At 52.2% G+C, this 22294-nt stretch overlaps 1 protein-coding gene across 1 annotated transcript in view; it reads left to right on the plus strand.

Moving 5' to 3' along the window:
• Positions 1 to 18900, plus strand: part of AFAP1L2 (actin filament associated protein 1 like 2) — a 101007-nt gene extending 82107 nt beyond the window's left edge. Inside the window, exons 7-20 of the mRNA XM_060034022.1 lie at positions 1440 to 1645; positions 2675 to 2854; positions 3549 to 3638; positions 5115 to 5199; positions 5687 to 5791; positions 8334 to 8545; positions 10461 to 10606; positions 11448 to 11559; positions 13775 to 14014; positions 14099 to 14273; positions 14568 to 14723; positions 16154 to 16347; positions 16464 to 16586; positions 17459 to 18900. Coding sequence (XP_059890005.1) covers positions 1440 to 1645; positions 2675 to 2854; positions 3549 to 3638; positions 5115 to 5199; positions 5687 to 5791; positions 8334 to 8545; positions 10461 to 10606; positions 11448 to 11559; positions 13775 to 14014; positions 14099 to 14273; positions 14568 to 14723; positions 16154 to 16347; positions 16464 to 16586; positions 17459 to 17485 — 2051 coding nt within the window. The 3' untranslated portion in view covers positions 17486 to 18900. The remainder of the gene's footprint in view (positions 1 to 1439; positions 1646 to 2674; positions 2855 to 3548; positions 3639 to 5114; positions 5200 to 5686; positions 5792 to 8333; positions 8546 to 10460; positions 10607 to 11447; positions 11560 to 13774; positions 14015 to 14098; positions 14274 to 14567; positions 14724 to 16153; positions 16348 to 16463; positions 16587 to 17458) is intronic.
• The last annotated feature ends 3394 nt before the right edge of the window (positions 18901 to 22294 follow it).

Consider the following 22294-nt stretch of genomic DNA (forward strand, 5'->3'; position numbering starts at 1 on the left):
ACTATGCAACTTTTTTATTAAGCCAGGAAGGGGAGTAGTATCACACTGCTTTTCAAGAAGACTGATATTAAAATAGTCAAGGTATTATTTTTAAAAATATTAAAGCAAAATAAAACACATTTTCATTGGCATTGTAGCCAGAGTAACTGTGGCCGTGGCCTCATTCTAATTCAAATGAGGTTCTGTTTTCTTAGTATTGCAGGAACCTAGCTATGCAGGTAGTTTAAGAGGCTTCTGGAGAAGAGAAGATGGGGGACCCATGGGCTGTCTCTTTTCTGATGGGTAATGTGGAGAAGAAAGAGAGGTTCCATTCACTCTGACTCAAGGGGACAGAACGTGTCTGTAGAAGTCACAGGGAAGTAGATGTGACTTTCTAACGGTTAGAGCTGCCCAGTAATAGAAGGAATTGTCCAGCAGTCGGGCGGTATGAGCTCCCCGTCCACGGGGGGATTCAAGCAGAGGCTGGGGCAGGGTTACGACAGACAGGATTCCGGTGCTGAGCCAGGGGTTGGACCTGGATCCTGAGGTTCTCCTTTCTCCGTGTCCTGCATTTCGGGGTTTGATTGACTGATTTTTTTCTGCACCTAGTTTTTGTTGGCCTTGAATAGCGCAGTGAGGCCTGGGGAACAGAGAAATTCTTGCAGGGTGGTGGAGGCGGAAACCGAGGCATGCAGAGCGGGCACAGGATCGGGTGCAATTTGGTGCGTTTTGGGATTCTTTTAAACAGAATAAAAACGTGAGGGTGGCTCATTGCTAGAAAGGAAGGGTAGCAGGTGGGGATGGGCAGAAGATGCTAAGCTCGTGACGGGAGGTGCTCTGTGGGGAGGGAAAGAGAACGGAGCCTGTGGAAGATAAGCCGATTTTCCAGCAGGGCTGCGATTGTGAGGAGAGCCTTCAGGAGTGCGAGGGTGGCCGCCTTCCCCGGAGGGCCAGCTCCTGCTGCTCCCAGGACAGAACCAGGGACAGGGCAGGCCCAGTGGGCCGCTGCTGGAGGCTCGCCCAGCTCTGGGCTCAGACGGTGACCCTCTCCTCCTGGGCCCTCAGAAGCGATCTCATCCTTCAGCGGAGGAAATGGAGGCCCCCAGCAGGGGCACTGGACCTCTCAAGAGCAGGCGTGTGAGGGCCGCGTCTGGTCAGAGGTTTCCACGGGGTCTGAGGCGACAGGATTTGAGGAGGAAGAGGGAGACTCCTGGTTTTATGTCACCTGCGTCTGCGGCCGAAGGCAGCATCCAAGGCGCTTTGCTCAGGGGTTTGGGGGCCGGAAAGTTCGCCTGGGTGTGTGGTTGGTGACTGTGGGCTGGTCCAAGGGCACGGAGGGGGCGGGGTGGCCTGGGGACCACTGGCTGCCCCTGCCTGCTCCCCTCCCTCCCGAAGGAGCAAAGCCTGTTTCGGAACATCCCCTGCCCGCTGGAACTGTGACGGAGGGCTCTTCCTTGCAGAGGACGGAGAGGCCGTGAGCAGTTCCTACGAGTCCTACGACGAGGACGAAAGCAGCAAGGGCAAGTCGGCCCCCTACCAGTGGCCCTCGCCCGAGGCCAGCATCGAGCTGATGCGCGACGCCCGCATCTGTGCTTTCCTGTGGCGCAAGAAGTGGCTGGGCCAGTGGGCCAAGCAGCTCTGCGTGATCAAGGACACCAGGCTCCTGGTGAGTGTCCTCTCCCCGGAGTGGAGGTGCGGGTGGTCCCTGATGCCAGGTGCTTAGAGCCTGTCGCGTCAGGGGGTTTCTGCTTCTCCCCAGCAGAGCTTCGTGTGCGAGGATGAACGTGCTTTCCCTTAAGTAGGAAGGACTAGTACTTTCAGCAGGCTTTCAAAGGGGTCTGTGACGACTGCCCCCTCCCCTCCCCACCGATCCCATCCCACAGATATTTTTTCCGGGGATCTTTTTGTCCCCTGGTCTGTGGGCTACTTCTTCTTTACAGTCCTTTTGGGGCGGAGCCTGCTGCCCAGGCAGGTGACTGATTATAAGAGGAGACCCATAAGGGAATCAGAAGATAGTACTCTGACCACAGCCCCGTTTCTTGTTACTTTAAATTAAAATTTGGTTTTATGTCCCAGTGTGAAGTTCCATGGAGTCATTATAAACACCCTTCTTCACTGGTTACAACCCGCCCTGCTGCACGCAGGTGTTTTCCAGGTAATCCTGTTAAGCAGCCCCGTAAAGCACCTCCATCTTACAAGTGAGAAACAGAGGGGTAACGCATTTTCTCTGGTAGGGAGGAGAGTCGCTTCCTTTCTCTGCTAACACATCGTCTCCTAACGAATCGGATGATAAACTTGGCCTTCATCCCCTCTGGACCCCTTACTGGGGAAGCCGAGGAAGGAACAGAAGCAGAGAGACAGAGAACTGGGAAAAGTGCCTTCCACCCTGGAGAGGTGGGAGTTGCCTGCAGAGGACACATTTTAGGAGCCGGCGTGGTCTGCAGTGCGATTAGAGCAGCTTGGATGAGCAGGGCTGGGGAAGAAGAGGCTTGAGGGAGACAGAGACAGCTGCCTGGTCACTGACGCCGAGAACACGCGTTGCCAGTGTTGGAGGTGACAGCTCCGCACTTGCACAGGGGTGTCCGGCCGTTGGGTTTGTCGTGCAGAGCCCACCCCTCAGCGGGTCCTGCCCTGCCCAGGGGCCCCTCCTCTGCAGAACCTGGCCAAGCAGCGTCTCGCCTCTCCCCTCTTCCAGTGTTACAAGTCCTCCAAGGACCACAGTCCTCAGCTGGACGTGAACTTGCTGGGCAGCAGTGTGGTGCACAAGGAGAAGCAAGTGCGGAAGAAGGAGCACAAGCTGAAGATCACCCCCGTGAGCGCCGACGTGATCGTGCTGGGCCTGCAGAGCAAGGACCAGGCTGAGCAGTGGCTCAGGGTGAGGGAGGCGCCAGGTGCGGGGGAGGCGGGCCTGCTCCGCTCTGGGGCTCCCCAGCCTTTTCAAAGGGATGGCTGTGGTCGGGGGTGAAGTGTCTATGATCCTTCAAGTTCGCAGGGCTTCCTGCGTCGTCGGTGGTAGCGAGCCGCCTTAGGGAAATGGGTCGCAGAGCTAGGTCTCTGCCACCTGGACTTGGGCTCTAGCTGAAATCCACTTGCCTTCTGGTCTCCAGTGCGGCATCGCCAGCCAGTTCAAAGGCTCCTTCCCGGGGGAGCTGGGGTGGACTCTGACAGGCATGTCTGGGAGCCTGGCCTGGACCAAGGCAGCATCCAGGCCTGAGTCCCAGGCGGCACGCAGACCCTCCACAGCGAGCCCCACGGCCCCCAGGAGCCAGCGAACCATCTGGCAAATGTGGGTGTTTACCCCCGCAGTGAACAGCCACCCCTGCCCAGGATGGGGTGAGAGGAGCTGAGGGCTGGCTGCCCTCACCCTGTTTGGGCTTTGCTGCCAACCCTGCCGCCTGCCTCCCCGCCCCGCTTCCCTGGCACGCCACCAAACACCTGGGGGCCTGCGGGAGACAGGCCTCGGGAACACGCCCCCTCCCTGGCTGGGTCCCGAGGCCACACGTGGCTAGGGGGCTCTGGCTTTGGTCTGGCCGTGGCTGCAGGCCTGAAGGGTCTTCCTCTTCCTTCAGGTCATCCAGGAGGTGAGTGGCCTGCCTTCTGAAGGAGCTTGTGAGGGAAGCCAGTACACCCCAGATGCCCAGCGCCCGAGTTGTCCGAAAGTAAGCCTCTACCCTGCCTGAAAGAGAGTTCAATTCCATTTTTGTCTCCATAAAAGTCAAGGTGTTAAGATGGGGAGCTTTGCTCTTGCACGTCAGCCCAGTTGATAAGAAACGTGCAGTGCTTGGTTAAGGGCAGTAGCTTCAGCTTGGCAGGGAAACTGATGAGAATGACAGAAGCCTACAGTATTTTCTTGCTTGGGGGAAGGTTTATTGGGACAAAAGTCACTTTGCCTCCGTTCTTGGGCAGGGAGATTTTTCAAGGCTCTTCCTTCCCACTTAGGCAACTGTCTGGGTGTTGGACCCCAACCAAAGGGCCCTACTGCTGATTTGCATGGAGCTGTGGGAGCCCTGCTTTAGGGTCAAAGTTGAGAAAGTTGGGCTGGGTGCTGGCCGAGGGGAGGGCTGTTCACTGCGGGGTCACATTCCATGTCCCCAGGTGGGTGCCCGGAACCCTGCTGTGCAGAGGGTCCCTGTGGCTCACCTTGGGGTCCCCACCCCCGGCAGGGAGGAAGGCAGAGGATGGACAGAGGCCCTGAGCAGGGAGGAGGCTCTCTGCTCCTTTGGAAGGCACGGGCCACCCCCATGGAGGAAAACCCACAGCCTCCTAGGGTGACGGAAGAGGGGCTGATGTTTTCATTCTTACTCATTCCTTGGTCATTGACAAGAAAACCGAAGTCAGAGTAAACCTGGAGATTCCTTCACATTGGGGTGAGAAACAAGGCCTCTCCCTAAAGAGCCAGCACACAAGATTCCCAGGCCAGGTACTGCAGTCCTTGGTCCTCAGCGAAGGCCTTGTTGGTTGGGAGTCGCTGGGCTTGTTTTCCAGGGGTTCTGGAGTCAGTGGTTCTAGAAGAAGCCTGATGGGAATCTTCTGAGTGTCTACTCTAGGGACTGTCTCTAGTCCCCCAACAGCCCTGAGAATGCAGACAGGGGTGTTATCCCTATTTTATACACATGCAGGGTGGGGCTCAGAGAGGCCCTGCCGCACTAGAGAATGCTCCAGGTGGGATTCGAATCGTGGTCTGACCCTGTGAGGACAAGCCAGCCCTTCTGCAAAGCCTGCCGCGTTGGTAGTGCAGTCAACTCTCAAAAGATGTCCTGGTATGGGTGGGTCCCAGCTTCAGTTGCGATGCTCTCGTGCACCCTGGGGCTGGCTACCTGCCCTGCCCACTGGCTACGGAGCCGCCGTCACACCAAGTGGAGTAGTCATCTTGAGAACTCACGATCAAGGATATGCGGTGGCCTGAAGAAGGAAACAATGCTCTGGGATGGGGTGGGGAACCTCACAAGGGAAGGCAAAGGCAGGTCCTTTAGGGAGCCCCAGGGAAGCCTGGCCATGCCCCACCAGTGACTTGGACTCCAAGGTGACCCCTAGCCTACACCCAAGAGTCATCTATTATTTTCCCTTAAATTGTGGTCTCCCAGGTAACCATTCCCAGACAAGATCACCCACTTGTCTGTCTCTCTCTTCCACAGCCAGATGTAACTGAGAAGTACCTGTCAGCCTCGGACTATGGAAGCTCCATAGATGGCCACCCTGAGGTCCCAGAGACCAAAGACGGTACAAACGCTCTGGCTCTCAGCCTAGGGTTGGGAGGGGTGGTATCCCGGGCTTTGAGGCTCAGCTGTCTGGCTCAACCCTACCGAATTTTAACAGCTCATTCTAGCATGCCTCCAGTTTCTAAACTGCTTAGAAGTATACAGCTGATAGATCGCGGAAAAAAGGAGAGAGGACCAAACTGAAGTTACGTTCCATGAATCGCTGGGGGTAGAATATTCTTTCATCTCGTTTGCTAACCCTAGTTCAGATCTCTCTGAACCCATTCAGTCTGTAAGGATTCTCCAGTGCTGACGTGTTCTGTAGGAGAGGTTGGTGTGCCTCTAGAGACACCTGACTGCCCTGTGGATCCGAGTCTGGGGCACAGACCTGTGCGCGCACAGGGAGGGCCAGACAGGACAGGGACAGGTCTGCTAATTTTTCCGTCATCCATGAGCGCACATCGGTAGGCTGTGTGCAAGGCTGAAGGTTTTTCCTCTCATCTTGACAGTCAAGAAGAAATGTTCTGCTGGCCTCAAACTGAGCAACCTAATGAACCTGGGCAGGAAGAAATCTACCTCGCTGGAGCCTCCGGAAAGGTCCCTCGAGACAACCAGTAAGCTTCAGTAGCCGCCTCCTGGGCCAGAGGGCGGGCTCCCCGGCCGGGCCGCAGCCCGTCTCCAGCAAGGCGGCTCAGACGGCCAGGGCGGGGGTTTGCGGGGTTTGCTCTAGCACCTCTTGAGCGGGTGAGCCCACAGTCCACAGTTTCTGCTGATCTTCGCTGCAGGCAGCCCTTTATAAAGCCTCACCAGACCCTCTTGCTGCAGCATGCGGAAGTGAAGGGTAGTTGATGGCCGTCCTCCTCACAGTCTTTAAAGTTGTATGTTCATTTGATCAATGTGTATGGAGCACGGTAGGCACGGTGTTAGGGAAAGGGGCCCAAGCAGGCGGAGGACACAGTCCTGAGAGCTTACAGCTCAACAGAGATGATGGCCTTATACCCATAACCGCACACTGTGCCGTCTTACTAGCTACAAGGACTCGGGGACAGAAAGAACCGTTCTTACTCTGTAGACAGAGATGGATGGCTTCCTGGACCTGAGCTGCCATGGCCGGGCGGGAGCTAAACGGGCTGGGATGGCCCCCGCGGGCAGGAGCAAAGACTCTGAGGGGGCACTGGTAAGACCCGTTAAGGGGATGACAAAAGCCCGTGTCGCCGGTACAGAGGGAATGTGTGGGTGCTGGGAGGCCCTCCAAGTCATCTCTGCTGCCCTTACTCGGCCTTGAGGAAACGGATGACAGGAAAGAGAGACAGAGAGAGCGAGACCTTTCCCAGAAAACATCCTGGCTTCCAACTCAAAGCTCATTGCTATACTTACGCCCCGGAGCCTGAAGGCCACTATTCTCCTTCTTTGGGCCTTTTCCTCCTCCTCATGGAACCCGTGTACCAGCCCTGGGCTCTCTTCCTGAGTCCCAGTTCAGCTCTGTGTTTTGCGGCTGGCAGGGTGGGCTGGAGCGACAGGAAGGCAGCAGACAGGGCCCTGCCTTTGGAGTCTCCTGGTTCTCTGGCCAGGTTGCCGGGTGACGGCCCATCTCTGCCAGGCCCTGTGGCCTCAGAGGGCACGGTGTTGGGCCTGGGAGCCTGGTCCCAGTGAGTCGCTTTGCGCGATGTGGCTGGGTTCTTGCTGGCCGTTACTCAGCAGGGAAGCACGCTGCTGTCCCCTGTGGCTGGGGAAGGGCCAGAGAGAACATAGCTACTCTCCTTCCCAGGACTCGGTGCCTGAGCTCCCTGCCTCTCTCTGGTCCAGAGAATCGGGATGGGCGAGTGGGGCGCCTGCCTGAATGAGCCAGAGTTCCTAGGTCCTGGGCTCACATTCTTCCACTTTGCTACTGTGATGTGATGGTCTCGTGGCCCTGAGAAATTCACGATCCCCACTGAGTGTCCAGCACTGGACTGGGTGCGAAGGTGGCTGTGTACTTTGACCCTGTTGCATGGGCCTAGTTCTTCCCGGCTAAGGTTCAGAGCAGCTGCCGGTCCCTTAGGATGGAGAAGGCGTCCGCTTTATAAGCCAGTGCCCCTGGGAAGGTGAGCAGCACAGAGACATGTCGACCCACGGTGTGTGGGGCAGGCAGAGGGGCCCGAGACTGGATGTTTACTGATCTTTCCAGCCCCAGGGACAAGGCTGTGCTTGGCACACGGTGTCAGCTCCGTAAATATTCACCTAGGTTGGGAGGAAGCTGAACCCAACACATGCAACCATTTAAAAACAAGAAAGGCCTATGTGATGGACGCACCCCAGCACTGGCAGCCCCTGTGTGCCGGTGGAGAAAGAAGGGCTGCCTGGTGGAGAGGCCAAGGGGCACAGAACCAGGCGCTGGAGACGAACGTGGCAAGTTCCTGCCCTTCACAAGCTCTGTGTCCCGTTGGGAGGCTGACATGGAAGTGGAGAATGTCGCTGTTCCAGGACTCAAGTGTTCTGAAGGCCGACCGTGCAGGGAGGGCAGGACCCAGGAGGGCCAGCCACCTCTGGGAGGACGTGGAGCTGGCCGAGGGGGAGGGGCCTTTGCAGGCTGAGACCCAGCGACTGGGGACGGCAAGGTGTCAGGGGAGCTGAGGGAACTAAGGCTGTGGAGGTGAGGGGGTCGCATATGCGGCCAGGACACCCAGGCTGGGGCGAGCTTCCTGCAGGTGGCCTGGGCTGGCAAGGGCAGGGGAAGGGAGACAAGGAGGCCGGAGTGGGGGTGCCTGCCTCGGTGCTGCACACACACACACAGACACACACGCACATGCACAAACATGCACGCAGACGCACACAGGCATGCAGACACGCGCACGCACACCCACACACGCACACACACATATGCATGCACGCACACACGCACACACACACACGCTCTCTGCCTGGTCCAGGCCAAGGCACGACTCACTTCCCTCCGGACAGGCCTTTCTCAAAACCCAGTAGCACGGTGCTGCCCACCTTCAAAGGATCTAGCAGCTAACACAAAGGAGAATTCACAGCCTCTACGAGGCAAGAAAGTCTCTCGGGCAAAGCATGGCAAGCCTTGGAGCTGAGATCTGGAGAAGCCTCTCCAGGGGTCCGGGAGCAAGGGCAGCCCTCAGCCACGCACCCGCCCTGAAGCCGCATCCCACCCCACAGGTTACCTGAACGTGCTGGTGAACAGCCAGTGGAAGTCGCGCTGGTGCTCCGTCAGGGACAGTCACCTCTACTTCTACCAGGACCGGAACCGCAGCAAGGCGGCCCAGCAGCCCCTCAGCCTGGTGGGCTGTGAGGTGGTGCCGGACCCGAGCCCCGACCACCTCTACTCCTTCCGCATCCTCCACGACGGCGAGGAGCTGGCCAAGCTCGAGGTACCGCTGGCCCTCTGGCTGGGTGGGAGTGGGGAGGCACGGCCAGGGCAGAGGTCGTGGTCACGGCTGTTTGCCGCAGGTCCTGAGGACCGCAGTCCTACAATGGGAGAGTCAACTTAGCCACCCTTTATTTTTACTTCCTTTGCCTGAGATTGTTTGCATTTTTAAAAAATTTCCATTCCCTTTCTGACCTCAGGGTGGTTGTGTTATAGGAACGGGACAATGAGCTATTTCCTGCACTTAGGGCAGGAGGAGTATTTATAACTCCCTGAGCTGCTGGAAAAACTTTCTGGGGACTCAAAGCGGGTTTGTGATTTCGTTTGTGTATCACCAGATGGGGGCCAGTACATAAAAATGCTGACTGTTAGGGCTTATCTGGCGGTGGAGGGGGGGGGGAATAATAAGGTTTGTGACACAATTACATTATTCCCACTCCCCGTCCTCTGTTCGATGTTACATTTACAAAAATAAGAGGTGACCTAATGCCTCGCAATGAGCCGGGCAGGCCTGAGCCAGAGGGCTTTACAGGCACTTAAGCACACACCCCAGTTCACCCCTGTTCATCTAGTCCTGTATCCAGGGGTCTTCATCCAGATTTTGCTCCAATACTGCCCTCTGGTGGCTAAAAGATCCACATCCCAGCTGCTTCCCAGGGACAAGCTTGTATTCATTCCTGCATCCATCCATCCTGTTGACAGATACCTATTCAGCACAGTGATAGGGTGAACAAGACAGACTCCCTGCCGTGGAATTTACATGCTAGTACAAGAGTGAGATATTATTCAGTGGTTGTCCAACTGATTACTCAGTAATCACTCAGCAGTGGGGCAGGCGCTATGAATAGGTAGGAAAGTTTGCGTGCTGGGCGGATGGGGGCTGGTGTAGGGAAAGCCTGTGAGACAAGGTGGGGAGGGACGGGGGGGCTGATCCTAAGAGCAGTGGGAGACCCTAAAGGGTTTCAAGGGAGGGTGGCGTGTTCAGGTTTGGATTCCAAGATTCTTCCTCCAGCTGCTGGGTGGGGGACGGAGGAGAGGGGGACAGGAAGGGATAAAATGAGACCCGTTAGGAAGCTGTTACCATCGCCCAGCGCAGGGATGGTGGTAGCAGGAACTAGAAGCAGCCCGTGAAAAGCTGTATTGAGAAATCCACTTGAAAATGAGTGGGGAAAGGAAACCAGCTAAACGTCAAACTGCACTTTTAGCTGCCCCTCTGATCGCGAGAAAAGAGCAATAAGGTGGCAGAGCGGTGTCGTGTAATGCCAGCATGGTGACTGTTTTTCCTCACGAAAGTAAACCTGTAGTGTTTATAGAATTCCCAGTTCTTTATAAAGCCCAGAAACCCTGTTGGCATTTTAATAGAAATACTCAATGTGATACGTATTTGATTAGAATGCATTGTCCCCTGGAGAAAATCAGGCAGCAACTTCACTGGCATTTAGCTCATGATTTGTCAGAGCCAGCTGACCTGGTGTAACGTGTATAAGACATCCTGACTCTTAAAACCATAAACAAAAATAAATTTGAATTTTGTTATTTCTTAGGGATCCAGGTAGTCTTGTATAAATGGACTAGGGTTGTAAACTGAAATGTGATCATTCATAAAATAGAGGTGTCGACCTAAAATACATGCATTTGAACAGTCCTCTCCCGGTCCATTAGCCTTCCAGAAATACATGTTTATAAACATCACGTGATACGTGGGACAATGTCCACAGCATCACTGAGGTGGCACCAGGGTGTCAGCAGCAGCAGGAAATATCATTTGGGGGTCCCTGGGGGATGGGATATGCTAGTGAAAATGAAGAGCATGACCCCAGGGCTCCCAGAGGCCTTGCCCGGGGTGGGCATCAGGGCAGGGGTGGGGCACCAGGCAGCGCACTCCAGCCCTGCTCATGTCCCTCTCGGCCTCCTCCCAGGCCAAGTCGTCCGAGGAGATGGGCCACTGGCTAGGCCTCCTGCTTTCTGAGTCGGGCTCCAAGACAGACCCAGAAGAATTCACTTACGACTACGTGGATGCCGACAGGGTTTCCTGTATCGTAAGCGCCGCCAAAACCTCTCTGCTGTGAGTATTAAGGGGCCTCCTGCTTTGCACCCTCCCACTCCCAGCTATGCTTCTAGACCGAGGCCCAGGCTGGCCGCTGGTGGTCAGTCGAGCAGGGTGGCAGCTGGGAACTCAGGGTGGGTCCTGTTCTACCCAGCAGCAGGCAGGCCAGGGCCAGGGAGCAGCCCTGCAGGAGGCCCAGCAAAGAGGTGAGCCAGACCTCTGGCCCGGGGGCAGCCACAGCCTCCCTGGCTCTCATGAGACGCTATCCAGCTCCTGAAGGCAGAGTTGGCGCCTTTCCTGGCCTTCTGCTTTCCTTTCTGTGGAGACAGCACTTTCCCATGGCTCCATCGCTGGGTCCCAGCACACCCTGGAATAAGCAGGGCAGGGGTAGTACTTCTGCTTCCTAGATGAGCAAACTGGGACTCGGGGAGAAGTGGTCCTGGGTTGGGGGGTAGAAGCCGGCTGAGCCAAAATGGGGAAGGCATCTGGCCTGTGCTGGCCGAGTGTATTGTGAAGATGAAGCGAGAAAGGGTTTTGCTGTTGTTGGAAGGAGATCCTGAAAAGGAGAAATCAGGGCGAGAAGATGGCAAAAGGATTCCAAGAGGGAGGGGTACGGGGCGAGGGAAGTTCGTTTTTCGGGAAGAGAAATTTGGAACCAGGAGTTCTAGTAAGAAGGCCCTGGGGAGAGAGGGAGGGGATACCCCTAAATAAATGAATTTGTTTTACAATGAGGTCAGAGCTAGTCCCCAGGCCTCCTGCACTGCCCACAGATTTCTCAGCACCTCTCATTGTTATGACTCCTTTGAGACTGGTGGCTTTTAGCGCCCTGTCCTGAATCCTCTTTTGCCGTGTCTTCCAGACTGATGCAGAGAAAGTTCTCAGAGCCGAACACTTACATTGACGGCCTGCCCAGCCAGCATCACCAGGAGCTACTGTATGATGACGTGGAGGTGTCAGAGCTGACGGCTGTGGTAAGGGCGCCGGCTGGGCTGCAGCCTGGGGCTGCCCATCCTCTTCCTGCCAAGCCTCAACGCCAGAGATCGTTAGATGGTCGGTCCCTGAGAGGAATGGACTCCAGGTCACCCTCAGGGCCATCAGTGCAGAAACCGAGGCGCAAGAGGTCATATTTTGTATAGTGGGGCGGTGCCGTCTGCCTGGCTTGGGGACTTGTCTAGATAAAACAGCTGGTTAACCACCCTGGTCAGTGCCAGGGGTGCGGGGTGTGGCGGTGGGAATGGGGAACAGCAACACCATTAGCCTTTTTTAAAAGCTGAAGTAGAGCTGATTTGCAGTATTATATTAGTCTCAGGTTTACAGCACAGTGAGTCAGTATTTTTATAGATTATATGCCACTAAAAGTTATTACAGGGGCTTCCCTGGTGGCGCAGTGGTTGAGAGTCTGCCTGCCGATGCAGGGGACACAGGTTCGTGCCCCGGTCTGGGAAGATCCCACATGCCGCGGAGCGGCTGGGCCCGTGAGCCATGGCGGCTGAGCCTGTGCGTCCGGAGCCTGTGCTACGCAATGGGAGAGGCCCAAACGGTGAGAGGCCTGCGTACCACAAAAAAAAAAAAAAAGTTAGTACAAAATAATGGCTGTAATTCCCTGTGCTGTACAATCTATCCTTGTTGCTTATCACCATAGCAGTTTGTATCTCTTAATCCCATACCCCTATCTTGCCCTTCCCGCCTACCCTCTCCCCACTGGTAACCGCTAGTTTGTTCTCCATATCTGTGCATCTGTTTGTTTTGCTATATTCACTTGTTTGTATTATTTTTTAGATTCCACATACAAGTGGTATCATACAGTATTTGTATTTCTCTGACTTATTTCACTAAGTGTAATATTCTCTAGGTTCATCCATATTGCGGCAAATGGCAGAATTCCATCCTTTTTTATGGTTGAGTAATATTCTGTGTCTGTGTGTGTGTGTGTACACACACACACACACACACACATATAATACATACATACATCTTCTTTTTCCATTCATCTGTTGGACACTAGGGTTGCTTCCATATCTTGGCTACTGTAAATAGTGCTGCTATGAACACTGAGGTGTGTATAGCTTTCCAAATAAGTGCTTTTGCTTTTTCTGGATATATACCAAGGAGTGGAATTGCTGGATCAGATGGTAGTTCTATTTTACTGTTTTGAGGAACTTCTGTACTGTTTTCCATAGTGGCCGCACCAGTTTCCATTCCCACCAACAGTGCACAAGGCTTCCCTTTTCTCCACATCCTCGCCAATATGTTATTTATAGGCTTTTGAAGATAGCCATTCTGACAGGTGTGAGGTGGTATCCTGTGGTGGTTTTGATTCGCATTTCTCTAATAATTAGTGATATTGAGCATCTTTTCCCGCGCCTATGAGCCATCTGTATGTCTTCTTCGGAAAAATGTCTGTTCAGGACTTCTGCCTGTTTTTTGATTTTTTTTTTATATTGAGTTGTATGAGCTATTTATATATTTTGGATATTAACCCCTTGTCAGTCATATCATATGCAAATATTTTCTCCCATTCCATAGGCTGTCTTTTCATTTCATCAGTGGTTTCCTTTGCTGTGCAAGAGCTTTTAAGTTTAATTAGATCTCAGTTGTTTATTTTTCCTTTTATTTCTTTTGCCTTAGGAGACAGATCCAAAAAAATGTTGCTATGCTTCATGTCAAAGAGTGTTCTGCCCACGTTCTCTTCTAGGAGTTTTATGGTTTCAGGTCTCACACTGAGGTCTTTAATCCATTTGGAGATTATTTTTGTATGTGGTATGAGGAAATGTTCTATCTCATTCTTTTAGCTGTCCAGACACCATTAGCCTTTGAGGCTCACAGCTGAGGGGGAATAATCCCCCTGACAGCAGGTTTGCTTCACTGGGCGTGGGCCTCTGTGCTAAGGGCTTCTGTGGGTTATCTCATTTAATCCCAGCCACCCGATAGGGAGGTACTATGAGTCTCTTCTCTCCAGAGACATGAGGAAGTGAGGTCGGGAAGATGAAGTACTGTCTCCTGGGTCCCCCAGCTCTTGAATGGCAGACCCAGGCCTTCTAACTCCAGCTCAGCAGGAGGCTCCCTGGGAAGGAGGCCCTGCGAACTCCAGCACAAGGAAGGGGATGGGAGACCTGCGGCAGGGCCCCCTCCAGAGCCCAGGGAGCCGAGGCTGTGGAGAAAGCCCCCTGTCTCTTCCCTGTGCAGGGGGAGGCCCCTGAGGAAGCTGCTCCTGCGACAGATGCCCCGAGTGAGCCTGACTCCGACCGCGTATACCTGGACCTCACGCCCGTCAAGTCCTTCCTGCACGGCACCGGCGGTGCACAGGCCCGGGCCCCCTCGCCCACGCTGCCCCAGCCGGACCCTCCGGCCGAGGCCCTCCCTGCAGACCTGAACCCCACCCCCGATGAGCCCCTCATGGTGTCTCCAGAGAACCCCGAGTTGCAGGTACAGGGGGCCCCCCAGCAGGTGAGCTGGCCTCACCTTCTGGGGTGTCTCGGCCAGCTGGGTCCTGTTTGCTTTCTCCCAAAGCAGATGCAGCAGGAGAGTCAGGAACCTGAGGAGCCTTCCCTGGGAATCACGGCAGTCAAAATCCAGACTGAACAGCAGAAGATCTCCTTCCCACCGAGCTGCCCTGACACTGTGCCCATCACCCCAGCCGGGGCCAGCCCACCTGTGAAAGACAGGTTGAAGGCAACCAATGCAGGTGCCTGTGCTAGATTAAGAGTTGAAGGTTTTGGAAAGGGCTTGGAGAAGTTAGCCCAATTCCCTCCCTTTCAGATGAGGAAACAGAGGCTCAGAGAGGTGAAGGACTTGCCCAACGTCACACAGCAAAGAAAGGGTGGGCCCCATTTCCTTTTCTGTCCGTGCTAGGCTGGCCTGGCATCCAGCTCTAATCTACTGCCAAAGCCCTGGGTTCTGTCTGAGCCTGCAGAGTGGGGTGGGACAGCCTCAGGGGCCAGCCTGGCTGACCCGGGGGTTCCCCTCTCTGGGTCTGTAGAGATCAAACTTGGCAAGAACAGGACAGAAGCCGAGGTGAAGCGGTACACAGAGGAGAAGGAGAGGCTTGAGAAGAAGAAGGAAGAAATCCGGGGGCACCTGGCTCAGCTCCGGAGGGAGAAACGGGAGTTGAAGGAGACCCTGTTGAAGTGTACAGGTAAGGGCCCCCCCCTCAGCAGAGAGGGCCCGTGGAGGGGCCTGGGCTTTCCGGGGGAAGAATCCGCATCTGCACCTGGGCTGCAGCCCCGTCAGCCTTTGGCACAGGTGGGTGCTCCCTGCAAAGTCCTCCCCCTCCAGCCCGTCTGAAGGGCCACTGTCCTGTACCAGGACGTAGCTGGAAAAGCTGGTTAAAGGAGGAAATGCTCTAAAAATTGTGTTTAGACCGGAAGTGTTTGATTCTCACTTAAAACGAATATTTTTTGGCCCATCTTCTAAAGCAGTGCCAAGGTCTTTTCCTGCCATCTGGGCTGGCTGACGGGAGCCCTGGGTCCTGGTTTCCACAGTAACCACATCTCTAATGCCTCATCTGGTCATTTTTTTTTACAAGCACCTTGAGTTTGTGTTCATTTTAAAGAAATCTGAATCCTTGTAGATTATTTTCCAAGTCATCTTCATATGATTCTTCAGCCGTTTCCTAGCACCTTGTTTCTCCCAAGACCTTTCAGCAGCATTTGACTTCGTTTTCAGAGTAGTAACTCTGGGCTCATTTAAACTGCAGACTCACGCTAACAGGTTCGGGCTCTCTGGGAAGCTTATAACATGATTGGTGGTGGAAGGTCATGGGGGGCACAAAGTGACCCACTGTTTTTTTTGTTTTTTTTAATATTACATCTTTATCAAGAGAGAATTCACAGACCATACGATAACCCATTTACAGGTGGTTTTCAGTATATCCACAGAGCTGTGCAGCCGTCACCACAGTCAATTTCAGAACACTTTCATCACTCCTCATTAGCAGGCGCCCTTGCTTAGGATTCTATATTGAACACGTCCATCCTTTCCTCTAGCGCAGTGAGCTCCTGCGGTTGACTCTTCATAAGTCGTCATTTCTTGGTGCTGTAGGACCAACCTGAGAACTCCAGGGTGAAGAGGGAAGCATAAAACAGGGCTGAGAAGGTGCCAGGGCTGAGGACCACTGCTCCACTAGGCCCAGGGAAGCAGCACACGTGCCAGAAGGATGGAGGGAACCGTGTGGGGCAGGTTACAATGGCCCAGCCATCCTCCAAGGGTCATTAATAAAGCTCCTCTGTCCCTTTGGGGTCGCTGTCACAATAGCAGGTATCGAAACAACTGAGAGTCTCTCTACCAGAAGGGACTTAGGACTCAGGTTCAGGCCCTCTCGTGAAGGCAGAGCTCTTCTTCTGGGGCCTCCCCAGCCTTTGTGGAGTGCGGACACAGGACCTGGGCTGGGAGGCCGCCCATCACCCAGAGGCCCATCCCAGCCCTGAGTGTTGGAGACAGACCTGTGGTCCGGGGCCACGTGGGGTCCTGTTTCGGCAGAGCGTGTGCGAATCCTGCCCTCCCCCTGGTGGGGCTTCTGGCTGAAGGGCTGTTTGTTCCCTGCAGCCGACTGGCTTCTCTCTGCAGACAAGGGGGCGGCAGCCAGCCTGGAGGAGAAGCTGAAGGAGATCGATGAGGAGTGCAGGGTGGAGGAGTGCAGGCGCGTGGACCTGGAGCTCAGCATTGTGGAGGTGAAGGACAGCCTGAAGAAGGCCGAGGCCGGGCCCGTGACGCTGGGCACAACTGTAGACACCACCCACCTGGAGAACGTGAGCCCCCGAGTGAGTCTGGGAGCCGCGTTCCTCTGAGCTGCTTGCAGGGCCTCCTGGACTGGGCTTGGGGACTGGGTCACCCTCCCCGCCCTGAACTCAGCCCTCCCTCTCTCCTGTGACCACAGCCCAAAGCTGCCACCTCGACTCCTGCCCCGGACTGTACCCCAGTCAACTCCGCAACTGCGCTCAAGAACAGGCCTCTGTCAGTCATGGTCACAGGCAAAGGCACCGTCCTCCAGAAAGCCAAGGTAAGCGGTCGTTCCCGGCCTCCTTCTGGGCCACGGGTGGCAGCAGAACTGTCACTATGGTGGGGCCCTTCTGAGGCGGGTGGCACTTTCCAGCTTCGAGTGGGGGCTCTGCTCTCAGCAGCAAGAGGCAGGGGCTGGGGCTTTGCTGTGTCTTTGGCATTGACCAACCAGAAAGGTGCTTGTGCTTGGTTCAGTGTCCTTACGAGTCAGCCTGAGGGCGCGTGAATCCCTGCACTGCCCGCCACGTGATATCAGTAGAGTCTGGGGGAGAGCTGCAGTTCAGAGACAGACTGGCGCTGGACAGTTTTCCAATTAAAAAAAACCTCAGTGACTCTGAAGGACTTCTGCCATGAAAACCAAAGCAGCAGATTCAGACAGGTGTCGGATTTGCCTAAAGCCATCCGGCCGGCTGGTGACAAAGGCTCAGTAAAAGGCGTAAACAGGGAGCAGGTGCCCATTGCTGGGTTTTTGCCTGAGGGCTAGACAAAAAGTGTTATGAATCCTTGACTCATTTATACAGTCAAGAGCATGCCTAGAGCTGCCTGTGTTTTGGGCAAACTCTGCTCCTTATTTTTATCCTGCTTATTACCTGCAGGAGATATTTTGAGGCACCTGCACCAATGACTAAGTATTAAATCCATGCAAGCACACGAGCCACTGCCACGGCAGACATCACTCACCTCCCTCTCTGCTGCTCCAGGGCCTCAGAAATCTCTGAACACGTGCTCCAAGCAGTGGGGGACACGCAGGGGTTGAACCTTACTTAATTGGCGTCTCTATTCCTAGCTTCTTCTAGGAATATGTAGGTTGGCTACGGAGGATAACTAACTTTCTTCTTTTGGGGGGATGCTGGTGTTTGAATGGTACCCTAGGAATGGGAGAAGAAAGGAGCAAGTTAGGAAACAAACTTCATCTAGAGACTCTCCTGTCAATATGGACCTTGGTGACAATCCTGCTTCATTACAGTCTTCGTTAAAGCAGCAACTCTGTAAAAGGGTGAGTCTGTTTACAAGAAAAAGGAAGGACTGGGGTTCTATGAATGGAAAACTTCAGCTAAGAGGAGGCTCTGTCCCTTTGCAGAGCCAAAGGAAGTAATACGACAACAACAACAAAAAAGACTTGTTTGGAGACCTAAGTCTATTGGTTGTAAACATTACATTGCTGTATTTAGGGGTATTCTGTGTTTCTTCCTTGAAGTTTTCAGCAATTGCTTTATCAAGCTTTTTAAGTGAAAAGATTCTGATGTGGAGACTTTGGTGGAAGAGAAATTAAGGTAGCAGGGCCCTGTCCCACTGGTCACATGGCTTTGGTGATTGAGAAGGTCTAAACCCCTATCTGATTCTTAGCAGCGTCAGGGGTTAAACCGTCCTTGTCTTCAACTGTGTAAAGCCATCTATGGTTTTTTGAGAAATGGTAACGGGGAAAACATTTGGGACCAAGCTGAGGCACTGTTGCCAGTAAATTAAGGACTTTTTTCAGGCTAAAGCAGGCCAGAACCAATTGCTTTTAAATAAAATTTTAAGTGATGCTGTATTACATAGAAAAAAAAGTTTCAAATCCTGTAATTTAGAACAGTGAAAAGTGACTGTTGAGATTTAACTGACATTTTACATTACCATAGAAACAAGATTACCCTGTGTTTACAGATTCAGTCCTGCGGTGAGGCGATTTCTAAGAGAAGAGTTACTTAGTATGTTCTCTTAGTCCCTGTTTTCTTAAGTTGTGCTCGATGTCCAGGCCCTTATCCAAGAAAAAGAGGGGCGAGTTTTGTTTCTGGTGGTCTCTTTCTTCTCTTAAAATTGGCAGTGCTGTTCTTTGTGTTGCCCGTTCTTCTCTTCTGATGGCACTGGTTAACACAGGTTGCAACACATTGGTTAACACAGGTTGGAACATTTCACCTGTCATCTCTCAGCCTCATTTCTGGGGGTTCTGAATCAGAGTTCTTTAACACTGGTTCCTGAGAACTAAAGGTCTTTTGAGTCTTATTGTCTTTCTAATCCCAGGGCATTTATTTCCTTTGTCATAAACACTTGGTGTCCCAAGTGGTGAGTTAGTTTTGGTTTTTTTTTTTAATAAAATGTTAATTGTATTTTGGATTTTCTTGTATTTCATGGAAAGACATGGGGCAAGGCCTGGCAGACTTCTACTTAAAGGGGGGAAACATCATGGTTATTTATGCACTGAAGTTCACACTATGTGCAGTAAAAACTGGTAGAACTACAAGGTGGGCTCTTAGCAGGAGACTTTAAGCCTCCTTAACTCAAGTAGCATAGGTAAGGCTGAAAGAAGATTTTAATAGTAAAATTAACACAAGGGAAACATCTTTAGAGGCTGACCATATATAAGTGGTTGAAAATCAGTACTCCTAGAAATTAAACACACTCCTAAATAATTCCTGGGGGAAAAAAAGGTACCAGTACTTGGAAAGTTGCCTTAGTAGTAATAATTAAGAAAGTTTATAGCATAAACATGCTGGTTTTAAAAATGACAAAACCAGGGCTTCCCTGGTGGCGCAGTGGTTGAGAATCTACCTGCCAATGCAGGGGACACGGGTTCGAGCCCTGGTCTGGGAGGATCCCACATGCCACGGAGCAACTGGGCCAGCAACTGGGCCCGTGAGCCACAATTACTGAGCCTGCGCGTCTGGAGCCTGTGCTCCGCAACAAGAGAGGCCACGATAGTGAGAGGCCCGCGCACCGCGATGAAGAGTGGTCCCCGCTTGCCGCAAATGGTGAAAGCCCTCGCACAGAAACGGAGACCCAACACAGCCAAAATAAATAACTTTTTTAAAAATGACAAAACCAAACTTCTGGCTCATTGAAAAGGCGAATACAATAAAAAGACAGCCTAGGGCAGTATTAAATGGCAGAACTGAAAAGGAGGCCTTAAGTACAGATACTGACGAGACTTTTTAAATTATAAGAAAACACTATGAATATAGCAGCTTGAAAGTCTGAGGACTATATAGTTTTCATTTTAGAAAGTTAGAATTTTGTATCAGAGCTATGCTAACACATATTGCAAAAGAAAATCTCATTTTTGAACACAGATGAACAAAAGCTTTAAAGTATTGGCAAAAGAAATTCAACAGTGCTTAAAGAATCAGGTATTGCGACCAGACAGCATTCACCCAAGAAATCAAAGGTGATTCAACAACTGAAAATATACTAATGGGTAATTTATCATATTAACCGATTAAATGTGAAAAAACATCTTCTGAAAGGAAGCAGAAGAGCAAACCACAAATCTCAACACTCCTAATAAACACTCTTTGTAAGCTAGGAATAGAAGTAAACATTCCTTATCAAGTAATCCACAGAACATCATGATGAAAAAGTCCCTTCAAGTCAAGAACCAGATGCATGCTGTTACCACTACTTCTTAAAACATGATTCTGAAGGTTCTAGACAATGCAAGATGACAAGAAAAAGCAGTATAAGATTTCAAAAGGAAGAGACAAACCTGTTATTACTTGTAAATGCTGTCTTTCTAAAAAAGCAAGAGAATCAAATAATCAACTATTAGAACTAGAGCATTTAGCAAGTTGGCTGGAATAAGGATCATTTGGAGAAAATAAAAGATTTATGATCTATCTGCAGTGTTTAAGCTTTTCCAAGGAGAACATATTTATATATTACATGTGTAATTAAAAGCCAATTTATTTTAAAAGAAAGAAAAAGGGTTGGCTGGGAAAAGATCACTTAAGGCTATCTTGTTAGGAATTCCCTCTGCCGCTACTGGGACCCCAAAAGGGTTGAACTCTTCACACCTTCACTAGAAAAGGTAAAGTTTCAAGGGCTGGGACCTAAAAATAGCAACAGTAAAGGCTTTGATATGTAAGCCCAGGGACCACAGTTTTGTGGGGGGTTTTTTAAGTCCAATTCAAATGGGACATCAAAATGTCAGCCCTGAACCAGACAAAAAGCCTACACTATGAAACGATTAAACTGCTGTTAATATAAAGACAAGGGGTTCATGTAAATTCAGACATCACCTATCGGCACCTGCCAGGTGGGCATGTGACCCTGCTCTGATGTCACCTTCTGCCAAGGCAAAAGCAATAATAGGAATGAAAATATCCCTTGAACGCAAATGACTGTCATGCACAGTGCTCGGCACACAGGACTTTTTAACGTCTAACAGAACCATGGTGGTGACCTTTCAAGTACTTTTATTGCACCAGAAATCCTAAAATTCTTAAAGCTAAGCAATACTTAAACCAAGGTAGCCTTGAATGTTTGCCTATAAAACATCACATTAAAGTATTTACTTTAAAAATAAAAACTGTGATAAAGTATTTGGATTTCAATCTGAGATCTACAAAGGCTTCTACCAAAAACCCAACTCCCAACACGACCACCCAGGGGGAGAACTGATTCCTAAATACTGTGGGGTAAGGAAATAACCAGTTCACCAAAAAAATATTCCAACTAAGCCTCTTTGCCATTTAGGTACAAAAACTCCTGTTAAATAAATAACCAACATTACTTCTTGAAATATTCCTTTCAAAACCAGGTCTAAAAAAAAAAACCTAAAACCAAGCAGAATAAGATCTACGCCTAAAAAAACAAAACTCCTCCAAGTTTCTTTGTTCTATATTGATTGAGTTTAAGAATTCTACTCCTTTTTGCCCCCAAAGGGCAGAGTAAGACAAGCACTCAAGAAACACCCCGCAATTAACCCTCCTAAGTAAAGGCTGAGAAGCCCCTCGAAGGGAATGCTGCCCAGTGCCCAGGCCCAGCTCACGTGGCCCCTGGAGACCAGGGCCGTTTGCACACTCAGCCCCTCCCCCAAGGCCAAACAGCTGGTTAATCAGTCACCTTCCAGTCTGGGGCCTTTGCAACTCCCACACGCGGATCCAGTCACCAAAACTAGTCACAAATGCCACTCAAGCCCCTTTTCAAACTAAGAATGAATCCCTCTGGGACATCTTAGGAGAAAGATGTGTTTCAAGGTCCACCCTTTGTCTATCTTGAAGTGTCATCACGTCGGGGGTCCGAGTGACACTCTCATCACTGCCTTCTGTTGGGCATGACTGTCCCAACAACGTTCTACTTAGCATCTGTTGTGGGAAAAGTGAGCTTCAAACAGGCCATCGAAAGTCTCCAGTTTCCTCTGTTCCTCCTCAGGGGAAAGGTGGCAGATGACACCAGCTCAGCAGCGTTCAACTAGGTCAGCAAAGTAAGTACTTACACCTGAAGAATTTTCAACATCGTCGTTAGGGGCGATATCAGCTGCTACTGTGTCCCTAGGCAGCACCGTCTGCAGCTGGGCCCTCTCTTCTCCCTGGGTCAGGAGAGTGGGCAGGAGGGTTCTGGACAGGGCTGAAGGCAGACACGCAAAGGACCCCACGGGACAGGATGCTCCACTGAGGGCAGGCCCCCTTTCAGCACCCAGGGGACCCAAGCCTTCTTGGTAGCAGCTGGGAGGGGGGCAGCTGCTGCCCTCCTGCAGGCTTTCGGCTGGGGCCACGTGCCTTGGGGGCATCTCCTCTCAAGGTCCCTGGGAAAGAAGTGAACTTTGAGGACACGAGGAGTGTCTGAGTCCTCTTCTCAACCAATTAGCTGCCTCACGGGCCCCATCATGCCTTGCTCTTACTCCGTAAGCCAAGGAAGAGGTGCCCCTCACATCACGCCTGGTATCAGGAAGCCCACCTCTACCAGTGCCTGAAAACCCAGGGCTCCAATGGGAATCATCCTCTGGCTGCC

The sequence above is a fragment of the Delphinus delphis genome, chromosome 16 (genome assembly GCF_949987515.2).
Source record: "Delphinus delphis chromosome 16, mDelDel1.2, whole genome shotgun sequence".
NCBI classification, from domain to species: Eukaryota; Metazoa; Chordata; class Mammalia; order Artiodactyla; family Delphinidae; genus Delphinus; species Delphinus delphis.